This window comes from Aspergillus alliaceus (genome assembly GCF_009176365.1).
Source record: "Aspergillus alliaceus strain CBS 536.65 unplaced genomic scaffold BDW43scaffold_1, whole genome shotgun sequence".
NCBI lineage: Eukaryota > Fungi > Ascomycota > Eurotiomycetes > Eurotiales > Aspergillaceae > Aspergillus > Aspergillus alliaceus.
In genome coordinates, this window is record NW_022474684.1 from 1,263,079 (window position 1) to 1,279,720 (window position 16,642).

The 16,642-nt window shown below is 47.6% G+C and overlaps 7 protein-coding genes across 7 annotated transcripts; 4 read left to right on the top strand and 3 right to left on the bottom strand.

Annotated features, from left to right (window-relative positions):
* Positions 1 to 98: 98 nt before the first annotated feature.
* BDW43DRAFT_258908 (fungal specific transcription factor domain-containing protein) lies at positions 99 to 2,436 on the bottom strand. Its single transcript, XM_032040033.1, has 4 exons — positions 1,454 to 2,436; positions 965 to 1,397; positions 629 to 914; positions 99 to 563 (listed from the first exon to the last, which is right to left on the bottom strand). Exons 1-4 carry the CDS (start codon positions 2,202 to 2,204, stop codon positions 126 to 128), a joined length of 1,908 nt encoding a protein of 635 aa, XP_031906536.1. The 5' UTR covers positions 2,205 to 2,436; the 3' UTR covers positions 99 to 125.
* A 776-nt stretch (positions 2,437 to 3,212) lies between these two features.
* On the top strand, positions 3,213 to 5,615 carry nop7 (mRNA-binding ribosome synthesis protein NOP7). The gene is made up of 3 exons (XM_032040034.1): positions 3,213 to 3,287; positions 3,346 to 3,444; positions 3,513 to 5,615. Exons 1-3 carry the CDS (start codon positions 3,266 to 3,268, stop codon positions 5,468 to 5,470), a joined length of 2,079 nt encoding a protein of 692 aa, XP_031906537.1. The 5' UTR covers positions 3,213 to 3,265; the 3' UTR covers positions 5,471 to 5,615.
* Positions 5,616 to 5,794: 179 nt separating this feature from the next.
* BDW43DRAFT_258912 (uncharacterized protein) lies at positions 5,795 to 7,923 on the top strand. Its single transcript, XM_032040035.1, has one exon. It carries the CDS (start codon positions 6,038 to 6,040, stop codon positions 7,880 to 7,882), a length of 1,845 nt encoding a protein of 614 aa, XP_031906538.1. The 5' UTR covers positions 5,795 to 6,037; the 3' UTR covers positions 7,883 to 7,923.
* A 540-nt stretch (positions 7,924 to 8,463) lies between these two features.
* BDW43DRAFT_258913 (NAD-dependent succinate-semialdehyde dehydrogenase) lies at positions 8,464 to 10,737 on the top strand. Its single transcript, XM_032040036.1, has 4 exons — positions 8,464 to 8,838; positions 8,905 to 8,992; positions 9,063 to 10,332; positions 10,384 to 10,737. The coding sequence occupies exons 1-4, from the start codon at positions 8,716 to 8,718 to the stop codon at positions 10,499 to 10,501; spliced, it is 1,599 nt and encodes a 532-aa protein (XP_031906539.1). The 5' UTR covers positions 8,464 to 8,715; the 3' UTR covers positions 10,502 to 10,737.
* On the bottom strand, positions 10,671 to 11,564 carry BDW43DRAFT_258914 (50S ribosomal protein L36). The gene is made up of 3 exons (XM_032040037.1): positions 11,180 to 11,564; positions 11,046 to 11,080; positions 10,671 to 10,988 (listed from the first exon to the last, which is right to left on the bottom strand). Exons 1-3 carry the CDS (start codon positions 11,435 to 11,437, stop codon positions 10,949 to 10,951), a joined length of 333 nt encoding a protein of 110 aa, XP_031906540.1. The 5' UTR covers positions 11,438 to 11,564; the 3' UTR covers positions 10,671 to 10,948.
* A 1,302-nt stretch (positions 11,565 to 12,866) lies between these two features.
* BDW43DRAFT_258919 (threonine dehydratase, biosynthetic) lies at positions 12,867 to 15,447 on the bottom strand. The gene is made up of 3 exons (XM_032040038.1): positions 14,656 to 15,447; positions 14,369 to 14,585; positions 12,867 to 14,310 (listed from the first exon to the last, which is right to left on the bottom strand). Exons 1-3 carry the CDS (start codon positions 14,818 to 14,820, stop codon positions 13,010 to 13,012), a joined length of 1,683 nt encoding a protein of 560 aa, XP_031906541.1. The 5' UTR covers positions 14,821 to 15,447; the 3' UTR covers positions 12,867 to 13,009.
* Positions 15,448 to 15,813: 366 nt separating this feature from the next.
* rcf1 (respiratory supercomplex assembly factor RCF1) lies at positions 15,814 to 16,607 on the top strand. Its single transcript, XM_032037791.1, has 3 exons — positions 15,814 to 15,941; positions 16,018 to 16,088; positions 16,149 to 16,607. Exons 1-3 carry the CDS (start codon positions 15,901 to 15,903, stop codon positions 16,583 to 16,585), a joined length of 549 nt encoding a protein of 182 aa, XP_031906542.1. The 5' UTR covers positions 15,814 to 15,900; the 3' UTR covers positions 16,586 to 16,607.
* Positions 16,608 to 16,642: the final 35 nt, after the last annotated feature.

The window sequence follows — 16,642 nt, forward strand, 5'->3', positions numbered from 1 at the left end:
CTATTCCATTTATTTACAAATTACAACTCCATCAACTAATATTATGATATGTTTCGTAACACATTGACACCACAACCTAGTGCTGACTGTTCGGGCGAAGAATATCAAAGGGAAAACCACGGTGATTAGAACCCCATATTTATATTGGTTTGCCCATCCCATACTAGGTCGTCAACCCAACTGAGGAATTCTTCGCTAGTAACTGGTTCAGACAACGGTGGGAACTTATCCAAAGAGTCTAAAGATCCTTCAATGTTCAAAACCCCTGCAGTGTGCTGCTCCCGCTGTACCGTATCCACCTGGGTGGCAGTGTCTTGGGAGGAGGCTAGTCCGTGGTTCAGGGTGTCATCTAACAGTCTACTAATTACCTTGCTGATTTGAAGGCATAGTTGGTAATCTGCACAACTGGTAAATTTCTGGTTCTCGATCCACGATATTGCGACGCTTAGATCACGAATGATACGGGAACAAGAGACAGAGGACGGTAAAGGAATCCCTTTGAGTATATGTTGATGAAGTTCCGTTGCAAGAGTACCGGCACCAGGAAGACCATAAAAAAGAAACTAGGAAGAAGAGTGTCAGTCGGAGTGGTTCAAGATCTGCGCTGTTTCAAAACAAACGGACATACAATCCATGCAAATCTCTCCCGGAGTTCCACAAACCGCTCCTGCTGTTTCATTAAGTCGAGCATGCCCGAAAGCAGTTTCATCGAAGTATCAAGGGCCATAGAGATGGTATTTTGGCCTTCCTGCTGGAGCATTCGTTCGATCTGGAAGCCACAGTGGAGATGATCTAAATGGATGCTCAGCAGTACAACACATGATTGTGGGCTCATGTAGTTCCATAAGTTACTCTCATAGCGGTATTGCAATGGAACCTTGGTACAGATGTCTTCGTACTCTTGGTATAATTCTCTGGATGGGTCAATTGATGCCGGTTCAAAAAATAGCAGGGAGTGACATACAAGTACTTCTGGGTCATACATTCTGTTCGATTTCCTAGCGATAACCGCAACACCTTCGCTCGAAAATTTGACAATAGATAGCGCAGTCGTAACCCTGTTGCTGGTCGCAGCAACTTTTCCCTCTCAGTAGAGATTTTCCATCCATTCTCATCCAGTTTCCGTAAGGCTGCATCGAGTTCACTTCCAACCAGCACTATTTCTTCTTCATCCAGATCTACTGGAAACGCCATATCACAGAAGTCACAGTCAATGAACGGTGGCCTTTCCAGGAGCGTTGATAGGTTCATGTCCCGACAGACAGCAGCAGCAAAGATTCTTTTGCGTGTTTCTGACATAAAAAAGGGCACTCCAGCCTGTGACGATATCTGGCGATGATAACCCAAAGAAAATAACTCCGTGGTTAATGAGCTGAAGCAACGATATAAAACATTACCTGTCGCAGAACTGTAAGGGATTGGCTAATGGATTAAGAGTGTGGGTAATACCTACTTGTATCCCCGAACAAGTTCGATGCTAGCGCGACATTCGTATGCCGTAGCCAAATGGTCATATCGTTCATTTGGTTGTTTTCTTCGCAAATTTCAATGCACGCTCTGCTGGCTGCGTACATATCCGCAGCAAATGATTCCTTGCTGAACGGCTTCTCTGTCTCGGTATGAATTGAGGCGAGACCTGCAAGGGCAAAGACAACCCCAATAAACTCCCATCGAAGGTTGGTACCTTTAAACCACTCACAAAATTCCTCTACACTCAGATTTACGGTGATAATGGGAATTGGCCTGCACGCGTTTTGAGTTAGGCGAGCATAAAGATTAGTTTCTTCTTCTTTCATAACATCAGGCAGAGTCAACAATAGGTCAAGAATTAATGGCCGGGGGATGACGAAAGACCGGCTGCGATCAAGATAGTTTAATATGAGCTTCTGATACTGTGAGTACGATGTGTGCAGACTCCTAAAGTGGCATTTCACTAATGTGAGCCTAGACGAACCAGGCTCCGGTGGAGCGGTTGAACCAGAGTCTGTACCAGGGGAAGTTTTCGGAGAGATTGGCCCAAAGTTGGGACTTTCCGCGCCTTCGGGTTGCTCCCTGTTTGGGTCTTCAAGTACAGTCTCTAAAGACTGTGGCTGGCTAGGCAGAGATGCCGTACTTTGGCTCTCGGGCGATGCATTCCTACAGCGGTCCGGTGCAGACTGTTTTCTTATGCGGTAGTGACGATATTTTGTCCCCGGACGAGTCATGGGAGCAGGGTGATAATAACACTGTGTGCATTTAGATTCATCTTTCTAGAGAAAGGACCGAGCACAAGGGTCTTCACCTTCTCCGATATACGTCGGGAACAACATCTACCACAGATTGGCGTAGCATGATCACACCGCACCTTAGACAATCTGCAGGGTTCACAAGAGGTGGGCTTGCCGTTCCGCCGATACATATCCTGAGGTATCCTCGGCCAGGAATAATAGACTGAGAGTGGAATAATTAATCTGATCTTTGAAGGGCTGAGAAGTTGTGACTCTTTATTCCGGCAAATCCATTCCGACTACTAGCTAGTTTAGGAAGCTCTGAGTCCGAACTCAGTTATTGAACTCCGAATTCTTGCCAACAACACAGTATAACAAGTATTTGTGATTCAGCACTTTATCAATGTCTCATATAGATCGTTACTTCGTCTTCCAGTAATCTATAGCACGTCTATTAGGTGACATGGTCACGAGCAACTATCAGCCCTATAAGCTATGGAAAATTCAAGGCTCTCTCTCGCGTCTTACAGCTACAGAGGTAGAATAAAATTTGTTTTCGCGGGCCCTCGTTGTAGGTAGAGACGCAAGGTCAAGTCGTTTTACAAAGAACTAGTAGCGAGTTTGAGGTAGGTATAAAGAATATGATTTGTGCTCCAAGGCAAACAAAAGATATCAGCCAGGCATCAATCAAGGCACAATATATTAATTCTGATACAGCGGAGAGAAATATCAGTGTTATTGAAATTTAATCGAACCTCAAAATAATCTCACTGTCGTTCACCTTATTCTTAAAGGGGGACAAACACTAAACATAGCCCTTCCAAAAAATATTTATCAACTGTTCAATTGATGCGTATCTTCAGCCAACTGTTGAACGGACAAAAGGATATATGCGACTATTCCTGATATAGTAAATCAGTCTAACCATATATGGCAACTTCAAGTTGCCGCCCGGCCTTCTCCAAAAAAAAAAAAAAAACTAATCGACCATAATTTTTCGGTATCAGAAGAACCTTCTTTAATCCTCCATATAACTCTCTCAGCGCAATCCATCCAAAATGGGGAAAATCAAGAAGAAGGGTATGATTTTGTTAGATTGATTTGTCTCAATAACGTACTGATAATAATTCTAATACAGGAACCACTGGCCAGGCCAAAAACTATATTACTAGGACACAAGCCGTTCGCAAGCTTCAGATTTCCTTGCCTGACTTCCGTCGGCTATGCATCTTTAAAGGTATGTCCATTGTAACTCCGTGATTGCTTGATTATCGATACTGACGAGTGACTTGTTGTCTTATTTAGGCATCTACCCCCGTGAGCCTCGCAATAAGAAGAAGGCTGCCAAAAGTTCGACTGCCAGTACTACTTTCTACTACACGAAAGACATTCAATATCTGCTGCATGAGCCTCTCCTTCGCAAATTCCGTGACCAGAAAGCCCTCGCGAAAAAGATTGCTCGGTCCCTGGGACGTGGAGAAGTGAGCGACGCAGCTCGCTTGGAGAAGAACCATGCGCCAAAGCTCTCTCTGGACCATATTATCAAGGAGCGCTACCCGACTTTCATCGACGCTCTGAGGGATTTGGACGATGCTCTGTCGCTTCTGTTCCTCTTCGCCAACCTTCCCTCTACTGCACATGTACCTCCCAAGACTATCGCCCTCTGCCAACGAGTTTGCCATGAGTTCCAGCACTATCTGATCGTCACTAACTCCCTGCGCAAATCGTTCCTTTCAATCAAGGGTATTTACTACCAAGCGACCATTCAAGGACAGGATATTATGTGGCTAGTACCTTATCGATTCGTTCAGCGGGTCAACGGAGATGTCGATTATCGTATTATGGCTACCTTTGTCGACTTCTACACCACTCTGCTAGGATTTGTGAACTTTCGCCTGTATTCCTCCATTGGCATCAGATACCCACCTAAATTCGATACCAGAAGTGATGAGAATGGCGCCGAGTTAGCGGCATTCACTCTGGAAGGACGCTCAGTGGGCGAGCCACCCAAGGCCATCGAAGGTACCAAGCAAAAGAACAATTCAGCCAATATGGAAGTGTCTCGGGATGTTCAGGCCAAGGTTGACGAGGTAATCAAGTCTGCCGGTCTGGACCAAACGAAGGATGATCAAGCCGTTGAGGCGACTGAGGAATCCACTGAAGCAATTGATAAGTTCGAGCCCGCTGCTCCCGAGGCTGACACACTCCTCCAACCCGATATCAGCGGAGAAACTGCTGGTTCTCTGTTTGCCCCGTTTACGTTCTATATCTCTCGAGAGGCTCCTAAGGCTCCGCTAGAGTTTATTCTGCGTGCCTTTGGTAGCAAGCGGATCGGCTGGGACGCTGTTCTTGGTGATGGAGCTTTCACACATGATGAAACGGATACTCGCATCACTCACCAAATTGTCGATCGTCCTGCGTTGCCCGAGTCCTCGCTTCCCACCGTCCCAGCCGCCTCTGAGAATGGTGCTGGCGCTGTTCAAAAGGTCAAGCCCGGTACTCGTATTCCCGGCAGAACATACATTCAGCCCCAGTGGATCTGGGACTGCATCAATGAAGGAAAGCTTCTTCGCCCTGACCTGTATGCCCCAGGTGCCACCCTTCCTCCTCATTTGAGCCCGTGGGTCAAGCCTACGAGGGGTGCATATGACCCTCGCGCTAGCTTGGCTGAACAAGAAGAGGAAGGTGAGGCTGAAATTGCAGCTGAGGAAGAGGAAGAAGAGGAAGAGGAAGAAGAGGAAGAGGAAGAAGAGGTAGACTCTGATGAAGAAATGGATGAAGCCACCGACGAGAAGAAGGCGGGCGCCAAGGGCAAGGGCAAAAATTCGGTTGATGACGAAAGTGAGGGTGACGATGATTCTGTTGATGGAGGTATGGATGTTGCTGGTACCGACGACGACGAGGATGAAAGCGAAGATGAGGAGGATGACTTCGGTGGATTCGAGGATGAAGCTGCTTCCGAATCGGAGGACGAAGAGGAAGTCGCCCGCACCCAGCATCAAAAGGAACTTGAGGCTGAGGCTGCTGGTGTTCCTTTCTCGTCGACTGCGGCCAGCAAGGATTCGTCAAAGAAGAAGTCTTCCCAGGCTAAGAAGATGGCTTCTAAGAAGCGTCAGGAAGAGGAAGAATTGGAGAGGCAGAAGATGATGATGAGCCGCAAGAAGCGGAAGTTGCTGGAGAAGATGATGTACTCGAACAAGAAGCAGTCGGAAGAGGCGGCGAAGCTGCGCTCCAAGCGGAGAAAGCTTGAAAAGGGTGCATAGAAATAATGTAACATAAAAAGTTGACCGTTTCTGAGAATGATATCCTTGTTTGGATTTTTTGGTGATAGCCAACAATATGGCGTTCTGATTCAATATTTGTTCATAGCAGTCAATTTACGTAGATAGATAGATATGCTATAATTCTTTGTAAGACTATCTCCTGTTTCATATATTTGTCTTCATCTCTTCACCTACTCGTTAGATACCCAAAATAAGAGGAAATTTTACAGCTGCTGTATAATCACGTGACAGAAACATCTTGTCCGATTCATATTTCTAGTGGTGCCTCTATCACTACAATAGCCCCAGGAATCCAGCCTTTTCAATTTAAATAGTGTGCTTGGACCATCTATACCTTGTGGAGCTACGTGAGCTCGGAAACCTACCGTTTGATCACTGTTTGGAATGGTACCATTGAAACTGAAGAAATTTACCAGTATTGTCATCTTGGAGATTGATGGGGCCAGACTGCTTTGAACCCTAGCACTACATATCTAGCGACGCTTTCAGCAGTATATCCAAGCTTGTGGGCAATTCACAACATCAGATCGGCCAGTCCGCCGAGGCATGTCCTCAATCTCCGGCAGCCTCTCTCCACGGCTCAGGCCCCCTCAATCTGCTCAGCCATACAGGTCTATATTTGGTGGCTCTAGCAGTCAGGATATCGCAGATCTTCAGCCGTATACGGCATGGCAAGGGGATGCCACTTTTGGTCTTGATGATCACGATGTCCAGATGGATGATTTACCGGTAGTTGAGAATGATCATTCCGATGACTCTACCTATAGAGGAAGCGATGAAGATGAGTCTAGGTCAGAGGATAATCCTACCACCGAAGATATCCAGCAGAGGGTACCGGAAAGCATAACAGCACCCGTCATTCCACAAGGTGATATTGAAAGCCCGCCATCCTCACCTGGATATCGACCTAATAGGTTCCGCGGCACTGAATCTCAATGGAGAAAGTTGACTGCCGAAGATAGACGAAATGCTGAAGCTCTAGAAGATATTCGGGCTCGAGACCTTGCAGCCCATCTGTACAATGCGTATGCTCTACGAGTACGAGCTCGAGAGCTAGCAAGGCGAGCAGCTGAAACTGGTGAACAAGTAGATGAAATTAAAGCATTCGCTCCCCCAAAACGATGGGCAGCATGGCCCATGTCAGCTACAGAGGTGCCTCGCGGAAACGAGTATATCCGCAGAGGGGAAGATGAGGCCTGGACATTGAGAATGCAGCCGGATCCTCGACCAAGTGCAGAGCTAGAAGAATCGCTCATAGCTATTATGCTAAAGAACGCAAAAGAAAAATTCCAAGCTAGGTGTTGGGACGCAAAAGTTTCATCTGTCCAGCAGTGGGCAATGTCTCGACCCACAACACAAAATGATACCGCCACTGACGGAGAACTGAAAAACGAATCCGATCTTTTTAATGATCTTTACCTACGTCCTGTCATCCAAGCAGATGATGAGAGATCACGTCACCAGTTGCGACCGCTGACCCGAAACGTACTCACCCGGTTCGATGACCTTCTCATGGCTCTTCACAATGCCCGAAATGGTGGAGTCGGGGCGGACGATAGCTCCGCGAGTGAATGGCAGACAGACACAGAGAGTATTGCTTCTAGCGTCTCATCCCGCAAAAGAAGAACTTTGAGGACTACCGCAGAGCGAAGTCAATCGAGGGGTAGAAAGCGCACACGCAGATCATCCGCCCAAGCTGGATCAAGCCGTCCAAGTTCTTATAGCGGACATGCATCAAGTGGGCCGGTATCGTCTCGACCTAGTTCGCGTCGACCATCCGGGTCGCAGTATTCCTCAAAGTCACGGGGCCGATCGACTGGCAGCGACCGCAAAAGATCTGCGAGTCGTTTCCGTCTTGGTCTCCGAGACTGGAGTGAAGTATTAGGAGTTGCCTCTATGATCGGCTTTCCGCCAGCTGTGGTAATGCGCTCTTCACAAAGATGTGCCGCTCTATTCCATGAGGACATGGAATTTAGAACGTTCAAGGAAGGCGCCTTACAGCAACTTCAGGACGGAGATTCTCGCGCCTGGGCCTACTCAGAAACTGAGCCTGGGGATCCTGAAGCTTCGCCGCCTCCTCCTTCGACACCTCATACTAATGGACCATCATCTCGCACGGCTTCTGTGAAGAGGGCCTCTAGATCCCGAGCCGCTAGCCCTGTTACTGAGAACCCTAATGAGATGATCATGCCCAAAGGCAAAGGTCCACATCGCAAGACAGATCTAATATGCCCTATTCCGACATGTCCCCGGCGCATTAATGGATTCGCTCGACGGTGGAATCTCAATTTACATATGAAACGCATGCATCCAGGATACCGTCTTAAGAGAAGTGACTCAAAATCCATGTCTCCCATTGCCGGCCGTGGTGCAGACGATAGTGATGGTTAATACATGCCTAAGGTGTAGCCTTGCCAATCAGCGCCCTTCAGAGGAAGTAGCAACTAGTGTCTAAGATGCTAATTCAACTATATACAATGCTGAGTTATGGTCAGAAACATCGTTCACGTTCTTTATTTTACACTAATTACCTGTTATTTTGGCTTCATGATAAGATGATAAGGTAAAATTCATAGTATGGCTCTGTATCGCTGCAAAACCATTCAGGTTACTATTGGATAATAGTGCCGGAGCTGCTCTGAGGGTAATATATAATTGGCTGAAGTTGCCGAAGTCTAGATCGACATACCGATATGGGTTTACTGATATGTATTGGTAATTTGAGAGTCTATCGAGCATCTATATGATGGCCAGGACATTTCCGCCTTCTTAGGAGCGTTCAAGTAGAGAAAATAGAACGATATTTTGAATAAACACACAGAATCATCCGTATAATCTCTAGAGCAATCAAGCATATCCTATTGACGGGAACTCTGGTCGCAAAAGCAGGGAAATGACGTTGGCCCACGTGATGCGGAGCTTCCCCGCTGGACGGCATTACAGGGAGCAGCTCGGAGGCATTATCAACAATCATTAGTCTCCACGCTATGGATCGTCCTTACGTTTCCAGGATATAAATCCGAAGCAAAGGCCCTTTTCTCTCTTACCATACTTTCTATCTACCCAACTCAGTACACAAAATCCGAGGAGTTCCGTGCTTGATCACATCCCAAAAGCTTCGCTGCACTAGAAGGTGAGCCGAAACTGGAATACGGAAGTCGGCTTTCTCTTCAATCCCCACATATTGGATTAATAATTAGATACGAGCGTATTCAGTTCAGATCATGGAAAGGTTGCTTCGTCCAGTATCACGGCAATTGCTCAGATCAAGAACCCGGTATCCTTTTACAATCCCACCTCAAGTTTATGCTAAGAGACTATACAGTATGGGCCATACTGTACCACCGGTAAGAGATTCTTCGGTAATTGGTTGGGAGTATTTGCGCAATTGACTAACAATGGTGGCTGAGTAGCTGAAAGACCAGTCTCTCTTTATCGAGAAGGCCTATGTCAATGGAAAGTGGGTAGGAGCCCAATCGGGCCAAACATTTGAAGTCCACGGTAAGATTCTTGGGGAAGAGGGGTGTCAGTCCTACCGGGGATTGGGCTCTAATCATTACGTTTCTTTCAGACCCTGCCTCAGGAAAGCTCATCGGAACATGCCCGGAGTTCAACGCTGCCGACACCGAGAAGGCCATTCAGGCCGCCACAGAGGCTTTCCCTAAATTCCGCACAACATTAGCCCGCGAGCGTGCTCGGATGTTACGCCGATGGTACCAACTGATGATGGATAACGCCGATGACTTGGCGACATTGATCACCTGGGAAAATGGAAAGCCGCTCGCAGATGCGAAGGGCGAGGTTAACTATGCCGCAAGCTTCTTTGAGTGGTTCAGTGAGGAGGCTCCCCGAATCTATGGAGATACCATTCCTTCCTCAGTTTCCGGTAATAGGGTCATGACTGTCAAACAGCCTGTGGGTGTCTGTAGCTTAATTACCCCGTGGAACTTTCCTGCAGCAATGATTACTAGGAAGGTTGGACCAGCTTTGGCAGCAGGGTGCACTGTGGTGGTTAAGACCCCAGGAGAGACACCGTTCACTGCCAATGCAGTGGCAGAATTGGCACACCGTGCCGGTATCCCCAAGGGTGTTGTGAACATTGTGACTTCCTTGAAGAATACACCAGAGGTGGGCGAAACCTTGACGACCCACCCGGAAGTTCGCAAGGTGTCCTTCACTGGTTCGACCAACGTGGGTAAGCTATTGATGAAGCAGTCTTCTTCCACCATTAAGAAGGTATCTTGGGAGCTGGGTGGAAACGCTCCTTTCATAGTCTTTGATGATGTGGAAGATCTCGATGCTGCTGTTGCTGGAGCTGTCGCCTCTAAGTTTCGCAGCTCAGGCCAGACCTGTGTCTGTGCCAACCGAATCTATGTGCAGAGAGGTATCTATGATGAATTTTCGAAGCGCTTCGTTGAAAAGGTGAAGGGCTTCAAGGTCGGGGCAGGTTTTGAGGAAGGTGTTACTCATGGCCCTGTTATCCATGGTCGCGCCATTGAGAAGATTGACGAGCATGTTCGCGATGCTGCATCGAAAGGTGCCAAGGTAGCAGCTGGGGGCCGTAAATTGTCGGAATTGGGCCCTAATTTCTACGACATGACTGTTTTGACCGAAATGAGCAAAGACATGCTGGTTGCCTCCGAGGAGACCTTCGGCCCTGTGGCCGGACTGTTTCCATTCGAGACTGAGAAGGAAGTTGTCGATTTGGCAAACCGCGCAGAAGTTGGATTGGCAGGTTACTTCTTCAGCGGCAATGTCAAGCGCATCTTTCGGGTTGCGGAAGCCTTGGAGGTTGGTATGGTCGGTGTGAACACGGGCATCATCAGCGATGTCGCTTCTCCGTATGTATTTTTAAGCTCTTTTGGAAGATACCCATGGCTAATCTCTTTTAGGTTCGGTGGTGTTAAGCAAAGCGGATTCGGCCGTGAGGGCAGCAAGTACGGCATTGATGAGTTCCTCACCATCAAGAGTGTCACCTTTGGCGGCATGGGCGAGCCTCTGCAATCATAAAAAGAATGCATGACGAATGATATATTTTGCTTTTAATGTTATCTCTTACGCATATAATGCTACCACCGGCTGAAGGGCCCTAGCAAGTGCATGAGAATTGGACAATACGCCCCCGGTGGTTTTAAGTAATATGAAAGCTTCAGCCTGTCGAGGCTTTTTAGGATGAAACTGGAAGGAAAATGAGAAAATAATTTCTTAGCCCTAATATACAAACAAACAATATAAGCGCCCATATCCCATTCAAAATTGCAATGCGCAAAGTCCTTGTCTCAAAGAGAACCCGTATATCCAGTATATGCACAAAAGGTATGTCTGCCTCCGGTATCAAGCAAGGGCCGTCACATCATGTAGTTGGGTAGTTAAAAGCCTCGCTTTCCGCTTCCGATATCCATCAAACATGAATGCAGTGGGTTGAAATAGTTGTTTTTCTCCTCGCCGGGTCTGCGTTTATTTCCCTTGACGCTGCTTGTGCTTAGGGTTTTTCGAGCTAGATCCTTGTTAGCATATGCAATACCATCCAACTCAGCCAAGGGAAGAAGCTCACCAAATAATGTAAACCCTGTTCTTTCTCCGAACGGGCTATTAATCCAACATTAGCACCTTCATCATATAAAATCGTACCTCCACCCCAATCCTTCAAATATAGCACCAAAAGCTAGGATCCCAAATATTTCATACCTTGCAACCATCACACAACCGCTTCACCGACGAGCGGGTCTTCATCCCCCGCACCTGATCCAGCTGTCTAACTGTTGACGCGACACTAACACTGCCAGCCTGTTCCTTCGCGGACCGCAAACTCTGAAGACCATTGGTAAGAGACAGGCTCGTTAACTGCGAGAAGGACCGCGAAAGGAATCCGCCGGCTAGGGGCTTGCGGAGGAATTGGCGGAAGAGACCGGTCGAGGGACCGATGATCGAGCGGAAGGGCATCATCGCTGCTGGGTGTTGGCGGGCTGATTTGGAGGAAGTCTGGCGCCACAGGGGTATTTTGGCTAGACCGAGCTGCGTTGAGAGCGTATTTATTGGGGGACGAGGCTTGGGGATTGCGCTGATACTAATGGGCGTGATGGGTTGATTCTATTCCGAAATGTTTCGTCGGCGGCTTGGTTGCGCCGGTTTTCCGGTATGGGTGTATTCTAATTGGGGGGTTTGATTGGTTGGTGGGGTTGGCCAATCATGGGGGGTTGGAGTATATAACTTCTGCCCGGGCAAGTAAGTACTACTAGTTCTACTCGTAGTAATTTGATGAATTCCTATGAAGAGCATGATATGAAGAAAGAATAAGGTTTCATTCCAATTTTACTCTCATCCCTCTTTCAGGGAATCCGAGATCTTCTGTTTCACATCACTTGGTAAAGGTGGTGAAGGCATGATATGATGAATCGAAGGCCGCAACAACTTCACATTTTGTGAAACAACCTCGTAAACCATTGGAGGAGTTGCAATCTATAAATTTGTTTTTGCTTATACTGCTTTGGTTTAGAAAAGTGAAATGATAATGGCATACATCCTATAGGAGAATAATATCCCATAACTATCGCGAATGGAGAAAATACTAACCATATACTTCCACAAAATTAAGTTTTATACATACATGCAAGCAAATGGATATCAGTACTTTAGACCTTGAACCAATGAATAAATAAGCATACATGGGATTTAGCTGTCTCAATGCACTATCCTCGTCTGTATAAACCCCTTCCAACCAAAAAGGGGTGTATTGGCATCAAAAGAGAAACCAACAATCAGAACGCCAATACTGCAAAAGCCAGGCCAGATTACTTTCTACATACCACAACTTTATGGACATCCCGCTTTGTCGTAAGTAGACTGCTCCAAGCAGTGAGTATCTCTTGTGGGTGTCTGTTTGCGCGAGAACATTGGTCTGTTTCTGTGATTGTCCTTGCTCAACAGCATCGGATGGATCATATTCTTCCAGAGAGCTTTAGGGTTTCTGGGGCGGACTGAAGTCTCGTCGCATTTGTGTTTAGCTTTGGGGGATGTTCATCTTGAAAAAGAGTGTAAGATAGGAATTTATGGAGTCGTTTGTTGCTCGGATTTGTTCTTCGAGCTGAAAGCTGAGAATTGCAATTTTTATTACCCAATGTCTAGAGGGGATTCGATTTCCTCGTACGAATGGCAGGTAATTTGAAGGGCCGTTCTACCATGGGTGACAAGGATGTCATTATCTTATATCAGTTCAAATATCAGTAGTGATGGGAGTGTGATTTTAGTTTGTCATCGAAAGGGACGGTTCATCGGAACCCAAGCTCGGATGGTATTAAGTACTTTGAGACTGATGTCCTTCCATTATGATCGCAAGTAATATAATAATACTAGAGCATACAATTAAATCAAAAGGTAAAAGGGAAGAAATCTTGCATTAACTTATGTACAGCCGATCTATATCAGCCTAAGGTCTATCGACTTTTACTCCATCCGAACGCCATACTAAAATCTCGATTGAAATTGGCTTTGCAACACACAACCCGTACAGATATCTTCTTAGGAACGGAGGAATGTTTGGTAAGTGGACGAGTCGGTGTGCTCGCTGAAAGGATAGCCTAGATCCTTCAAAAAGGCCTCTAGGTCGTCCTTCTCGGACGGTGGGCATTGGATACCAGCAAGCACCTTTCCAACGTCACCACCGTAGTTGCGGTAGTGGAACAATGAGATGTTCTGGTTGGGACGTAGAGTGGTCAGGAACTTGGCTAGAGCACCAGGACGCTCCGGGAACTCGAACATGAACAGGCGCTCATCCTGAACGTCACAGCGTCCGCCAACCAGGAAACGAACGTGCCTCTTAGCTAGCTCGTCGTCGCTCAAATCCTTCGCCCTCATGCCACCCCTGTCCAGTTCGGTCATGATCTTGGCTAGATCTTCGCGACCAGTAGAGGCAGACAAGGAAATACCCATAAAGACATCAGCCGATTCATCCCGGGCGTATCGGTAGCTAAATGCGGTGACAGCATGAGGAAGAATGACCTCAACAAGTTTAGCAAAGGCGCCGGGCTTTTCAGGAATGTTCACACTCAAGAGAGCCTCCTTCCGTTCTCCAAGTGCAGCGCGCTCAGCCACAAATCGCAGTCTATCGAAGTCCATGTTCGCACCAGAGGTGACCGCTACCAGTTCCCGGTTAGGGTTAGGGTCGGGATACAACGAGACATATTTCTTCAGCCCTGCCAAAGCCAAGGCACCTGCGGGTTCAACGATAGATCGGGTGTCCTCAAATGCATCCTTGATCGCAGCGCACGTTTCGTCAGTAGAAACCTGAATGACATCATCAATCACTTCACAAGCCAGTCGGTAGTTTTCTTCTCCGACAGTCTTGACAGCTGCACCGTCGGCGAATAGTCCAACGTCCTGTAGCAGTACACGGGAGCCAGTACCCAAGGACTGAGCCATAGCATTCGCGTCATAAGCCTCCACTCCAACGATCTTCACATGGGGCGCAATGCGCTTAAGGTATACTCCAATACCAGCAATCAACCCCCCACCTCCGACAGCACAGAAGACCGCTTCCAGCTTCTGTAGGTTTGCCTGGCGAAGGATTTCCATTCCGATGGTTCCCTGACCCGCGATGACGTAAGGGTCATCGAAGGGAGGGATGCTCGTTAATCCGTGCTGCTTCTCTAAGCGGTGCGCTTCAGCCTTGGCGGAATCGAAGTCGTCTCCATGGAGGATCACGCTGCCGCCGAGGCGAGCGACGTTCAAGTGCTTGATGGCTGGGGTTCCTGAAGGCATGACAATCGTTGCTGGGATCTTCAAGTGGCGCGCAGAAAACGCAACACCCTGCGCATGGTTCCCTTTACAGTATATAAGCCCATTGCTTTTCGCGTATTACCGACTTCGGACATGTCTCACCTGCAGAGCATGCAATAACGCCTTTCCACGCTTGCTCATGACTCAGATGTGCCATCTTGTTGTACGCGCCGCGGAGCTTGAAGCTGAAGACGGGAAGTAAATCTTCCCTTTTCAGAAGTACACGACATTCCAAGCGGTTGCTAAGGTTGACAGCGTGAGTAAGGGGAGTCTCGTTAATGACTTCGTAAACGCGGGATGTCAGAATCAACCGGAGGTACTGTGTTCGTGGCGAGTGAGTCAGCGATGAATAAAACTGCCTTTGCGAAATGTTTGATTTAATATCTCACATCGGGATAGCCATTGGGAAGTAAATAAGCCTCGGGGATCCCCCAATTCGGTGTTCCCAATTGCTTCTGAGTTTTTTTGTCTGAGTCAGGAGTGGGCACCGCGGAGTACTCGGTCAGAGCCAGATTGGGCGTCGCAGTGCCATCTGTGAGAGGTTGTGCGGACATGATGCTGCCCACGTGAAAGGAATGTCAGAAATTGACACTGAGCCACGACAAAAGCCGACTATCACAGTGCCGACGAGAGATTTGCAAGGGAAATGGCAGATGGCGGGCAAGATGAATACTTATCTTCACCGCGCGGAGATAAAACTCCGCGATCGGAGCAGATGCGGTTATGTCAGCAACCCTACTCCCCAGCCCTAAAATCTTGGGACTCCGCGGCGGACTATATCTCCATCCATACTTCAACACTGGATGATGACGAGCGAAGAGACGCCGTGTTGCCATGCTTCTGTCATGTAGAGAGTATCCGGAGGCACAAAAGGCTCTGGCTCCCTACATTCAAGCTAAGCAGGGCCGGGGCACTCCATGTATGTATATAACAGTACTCTAAGGAGATCTTGGCATCATACGGTCTCTGACCCGCCGGTGAACGAATTGATGTCTATTAAAGATCTTATGATGAATTTATTGGAAACATACTGATAAACTGCACATGTATATATCCATTGAGCTCTGTATAAGATCTTTCTCCACGGACTCGAACAAATCTTCATTCTTTGCAGTATGCTATAGCTGCAACTTCAAAGTTTGTTGTCCATTGGACCATGTAGGGACAATAACGAGTACTGGCGTAAGTAAATAACTAGCATTAGGAGCTTAGAAATATAATTTCAGCGGTCTTCAGGGTTCCTCTTTTCTTCATATATAGTCTCGGTTTTGCTCCATCCTTGACATGCCACTATCAAATCTTTCAAGGTGTACCGTATGATCGGTGTATTGTACAGTACGAAAATTACCCTAGGTCCCACGGTTTGCGACGTCATGTTTTCATTCCAGGAAAAACAACCTCTTTAATAACGTTCGCCTCCTGCCACTTAAGCAGGAAATACAAGGAGAATCTACATTAGGTTGGCACAGAAAGAGAGTGATTTGAGTTTCATTGAACTGACCATTTCAAGGAGAGACATTTTTGAAGCTCACTCGGAGCACCGGACTTCCGAGATATCCCCATCACAGCTACGATTCTCTGCTTCACTTCCTGTTCAAGTTGACATCCTTTTCCCGTGATACCCTTTTTCGAAAATGAGTAGCGACTCCCTTCCATCCTCTTTCGAGGAGAATCCGTACGTGACCCGACAGGACTCTGCAATTGTCCGAGGAACGTTGGGAATAAGCTCTAACCGGCGGGTATCCATATAGTCAGTTCAAGGAGGAAACTTCTCTCCAGAAGTTCCGCAGACGTCTCAAGGAGGAGCCCTTGATTCCGCTCGGTATGGAATTGCCGATTCATAACCATTTGAACTATTAGCTAATTCAACTTCGAATTGCAGGATGCGCAGCTACCAGTTATGCTCTCTACCGCGCTTACCGATCGATGAAGGCCGGTGATTCGGTCGAAATGAACCGGATGTTCCGTGCCCGTATCTACGCCCAGTTCTTTACCCTTATCGCCGTCGTTGCCGGAGGCATGTACTTCAAGACGGAGCGACAGCAACGCAAGGAATTCGAGCAGATGGTCGAGGAACGCAAGAGCCAGGAAAAGCGGGATGCCTGGCTGCGCGAGTTGGAAATCCGTGATAAGGAGGACAAGGATTGGCGGGAGCGTCATGCGGCTATGGAGGCAGCAGCCCAAGAGGTAGGAAAGAGGCCTGGTCCTCCTAAGGCGGCTTCTGGGCATGATGCTGCTCGGTCCGCTATTGAACGTTCCGAGGAGAAGTCCATTGGTGTATTAGACGCCGTAATGGGGTTAATGTCAAGGAGAAACTAGGGTTGATAAGGACGGCTGTGATCGGAGAACATTGTACGATTTCTTAGGTTGGTGTTT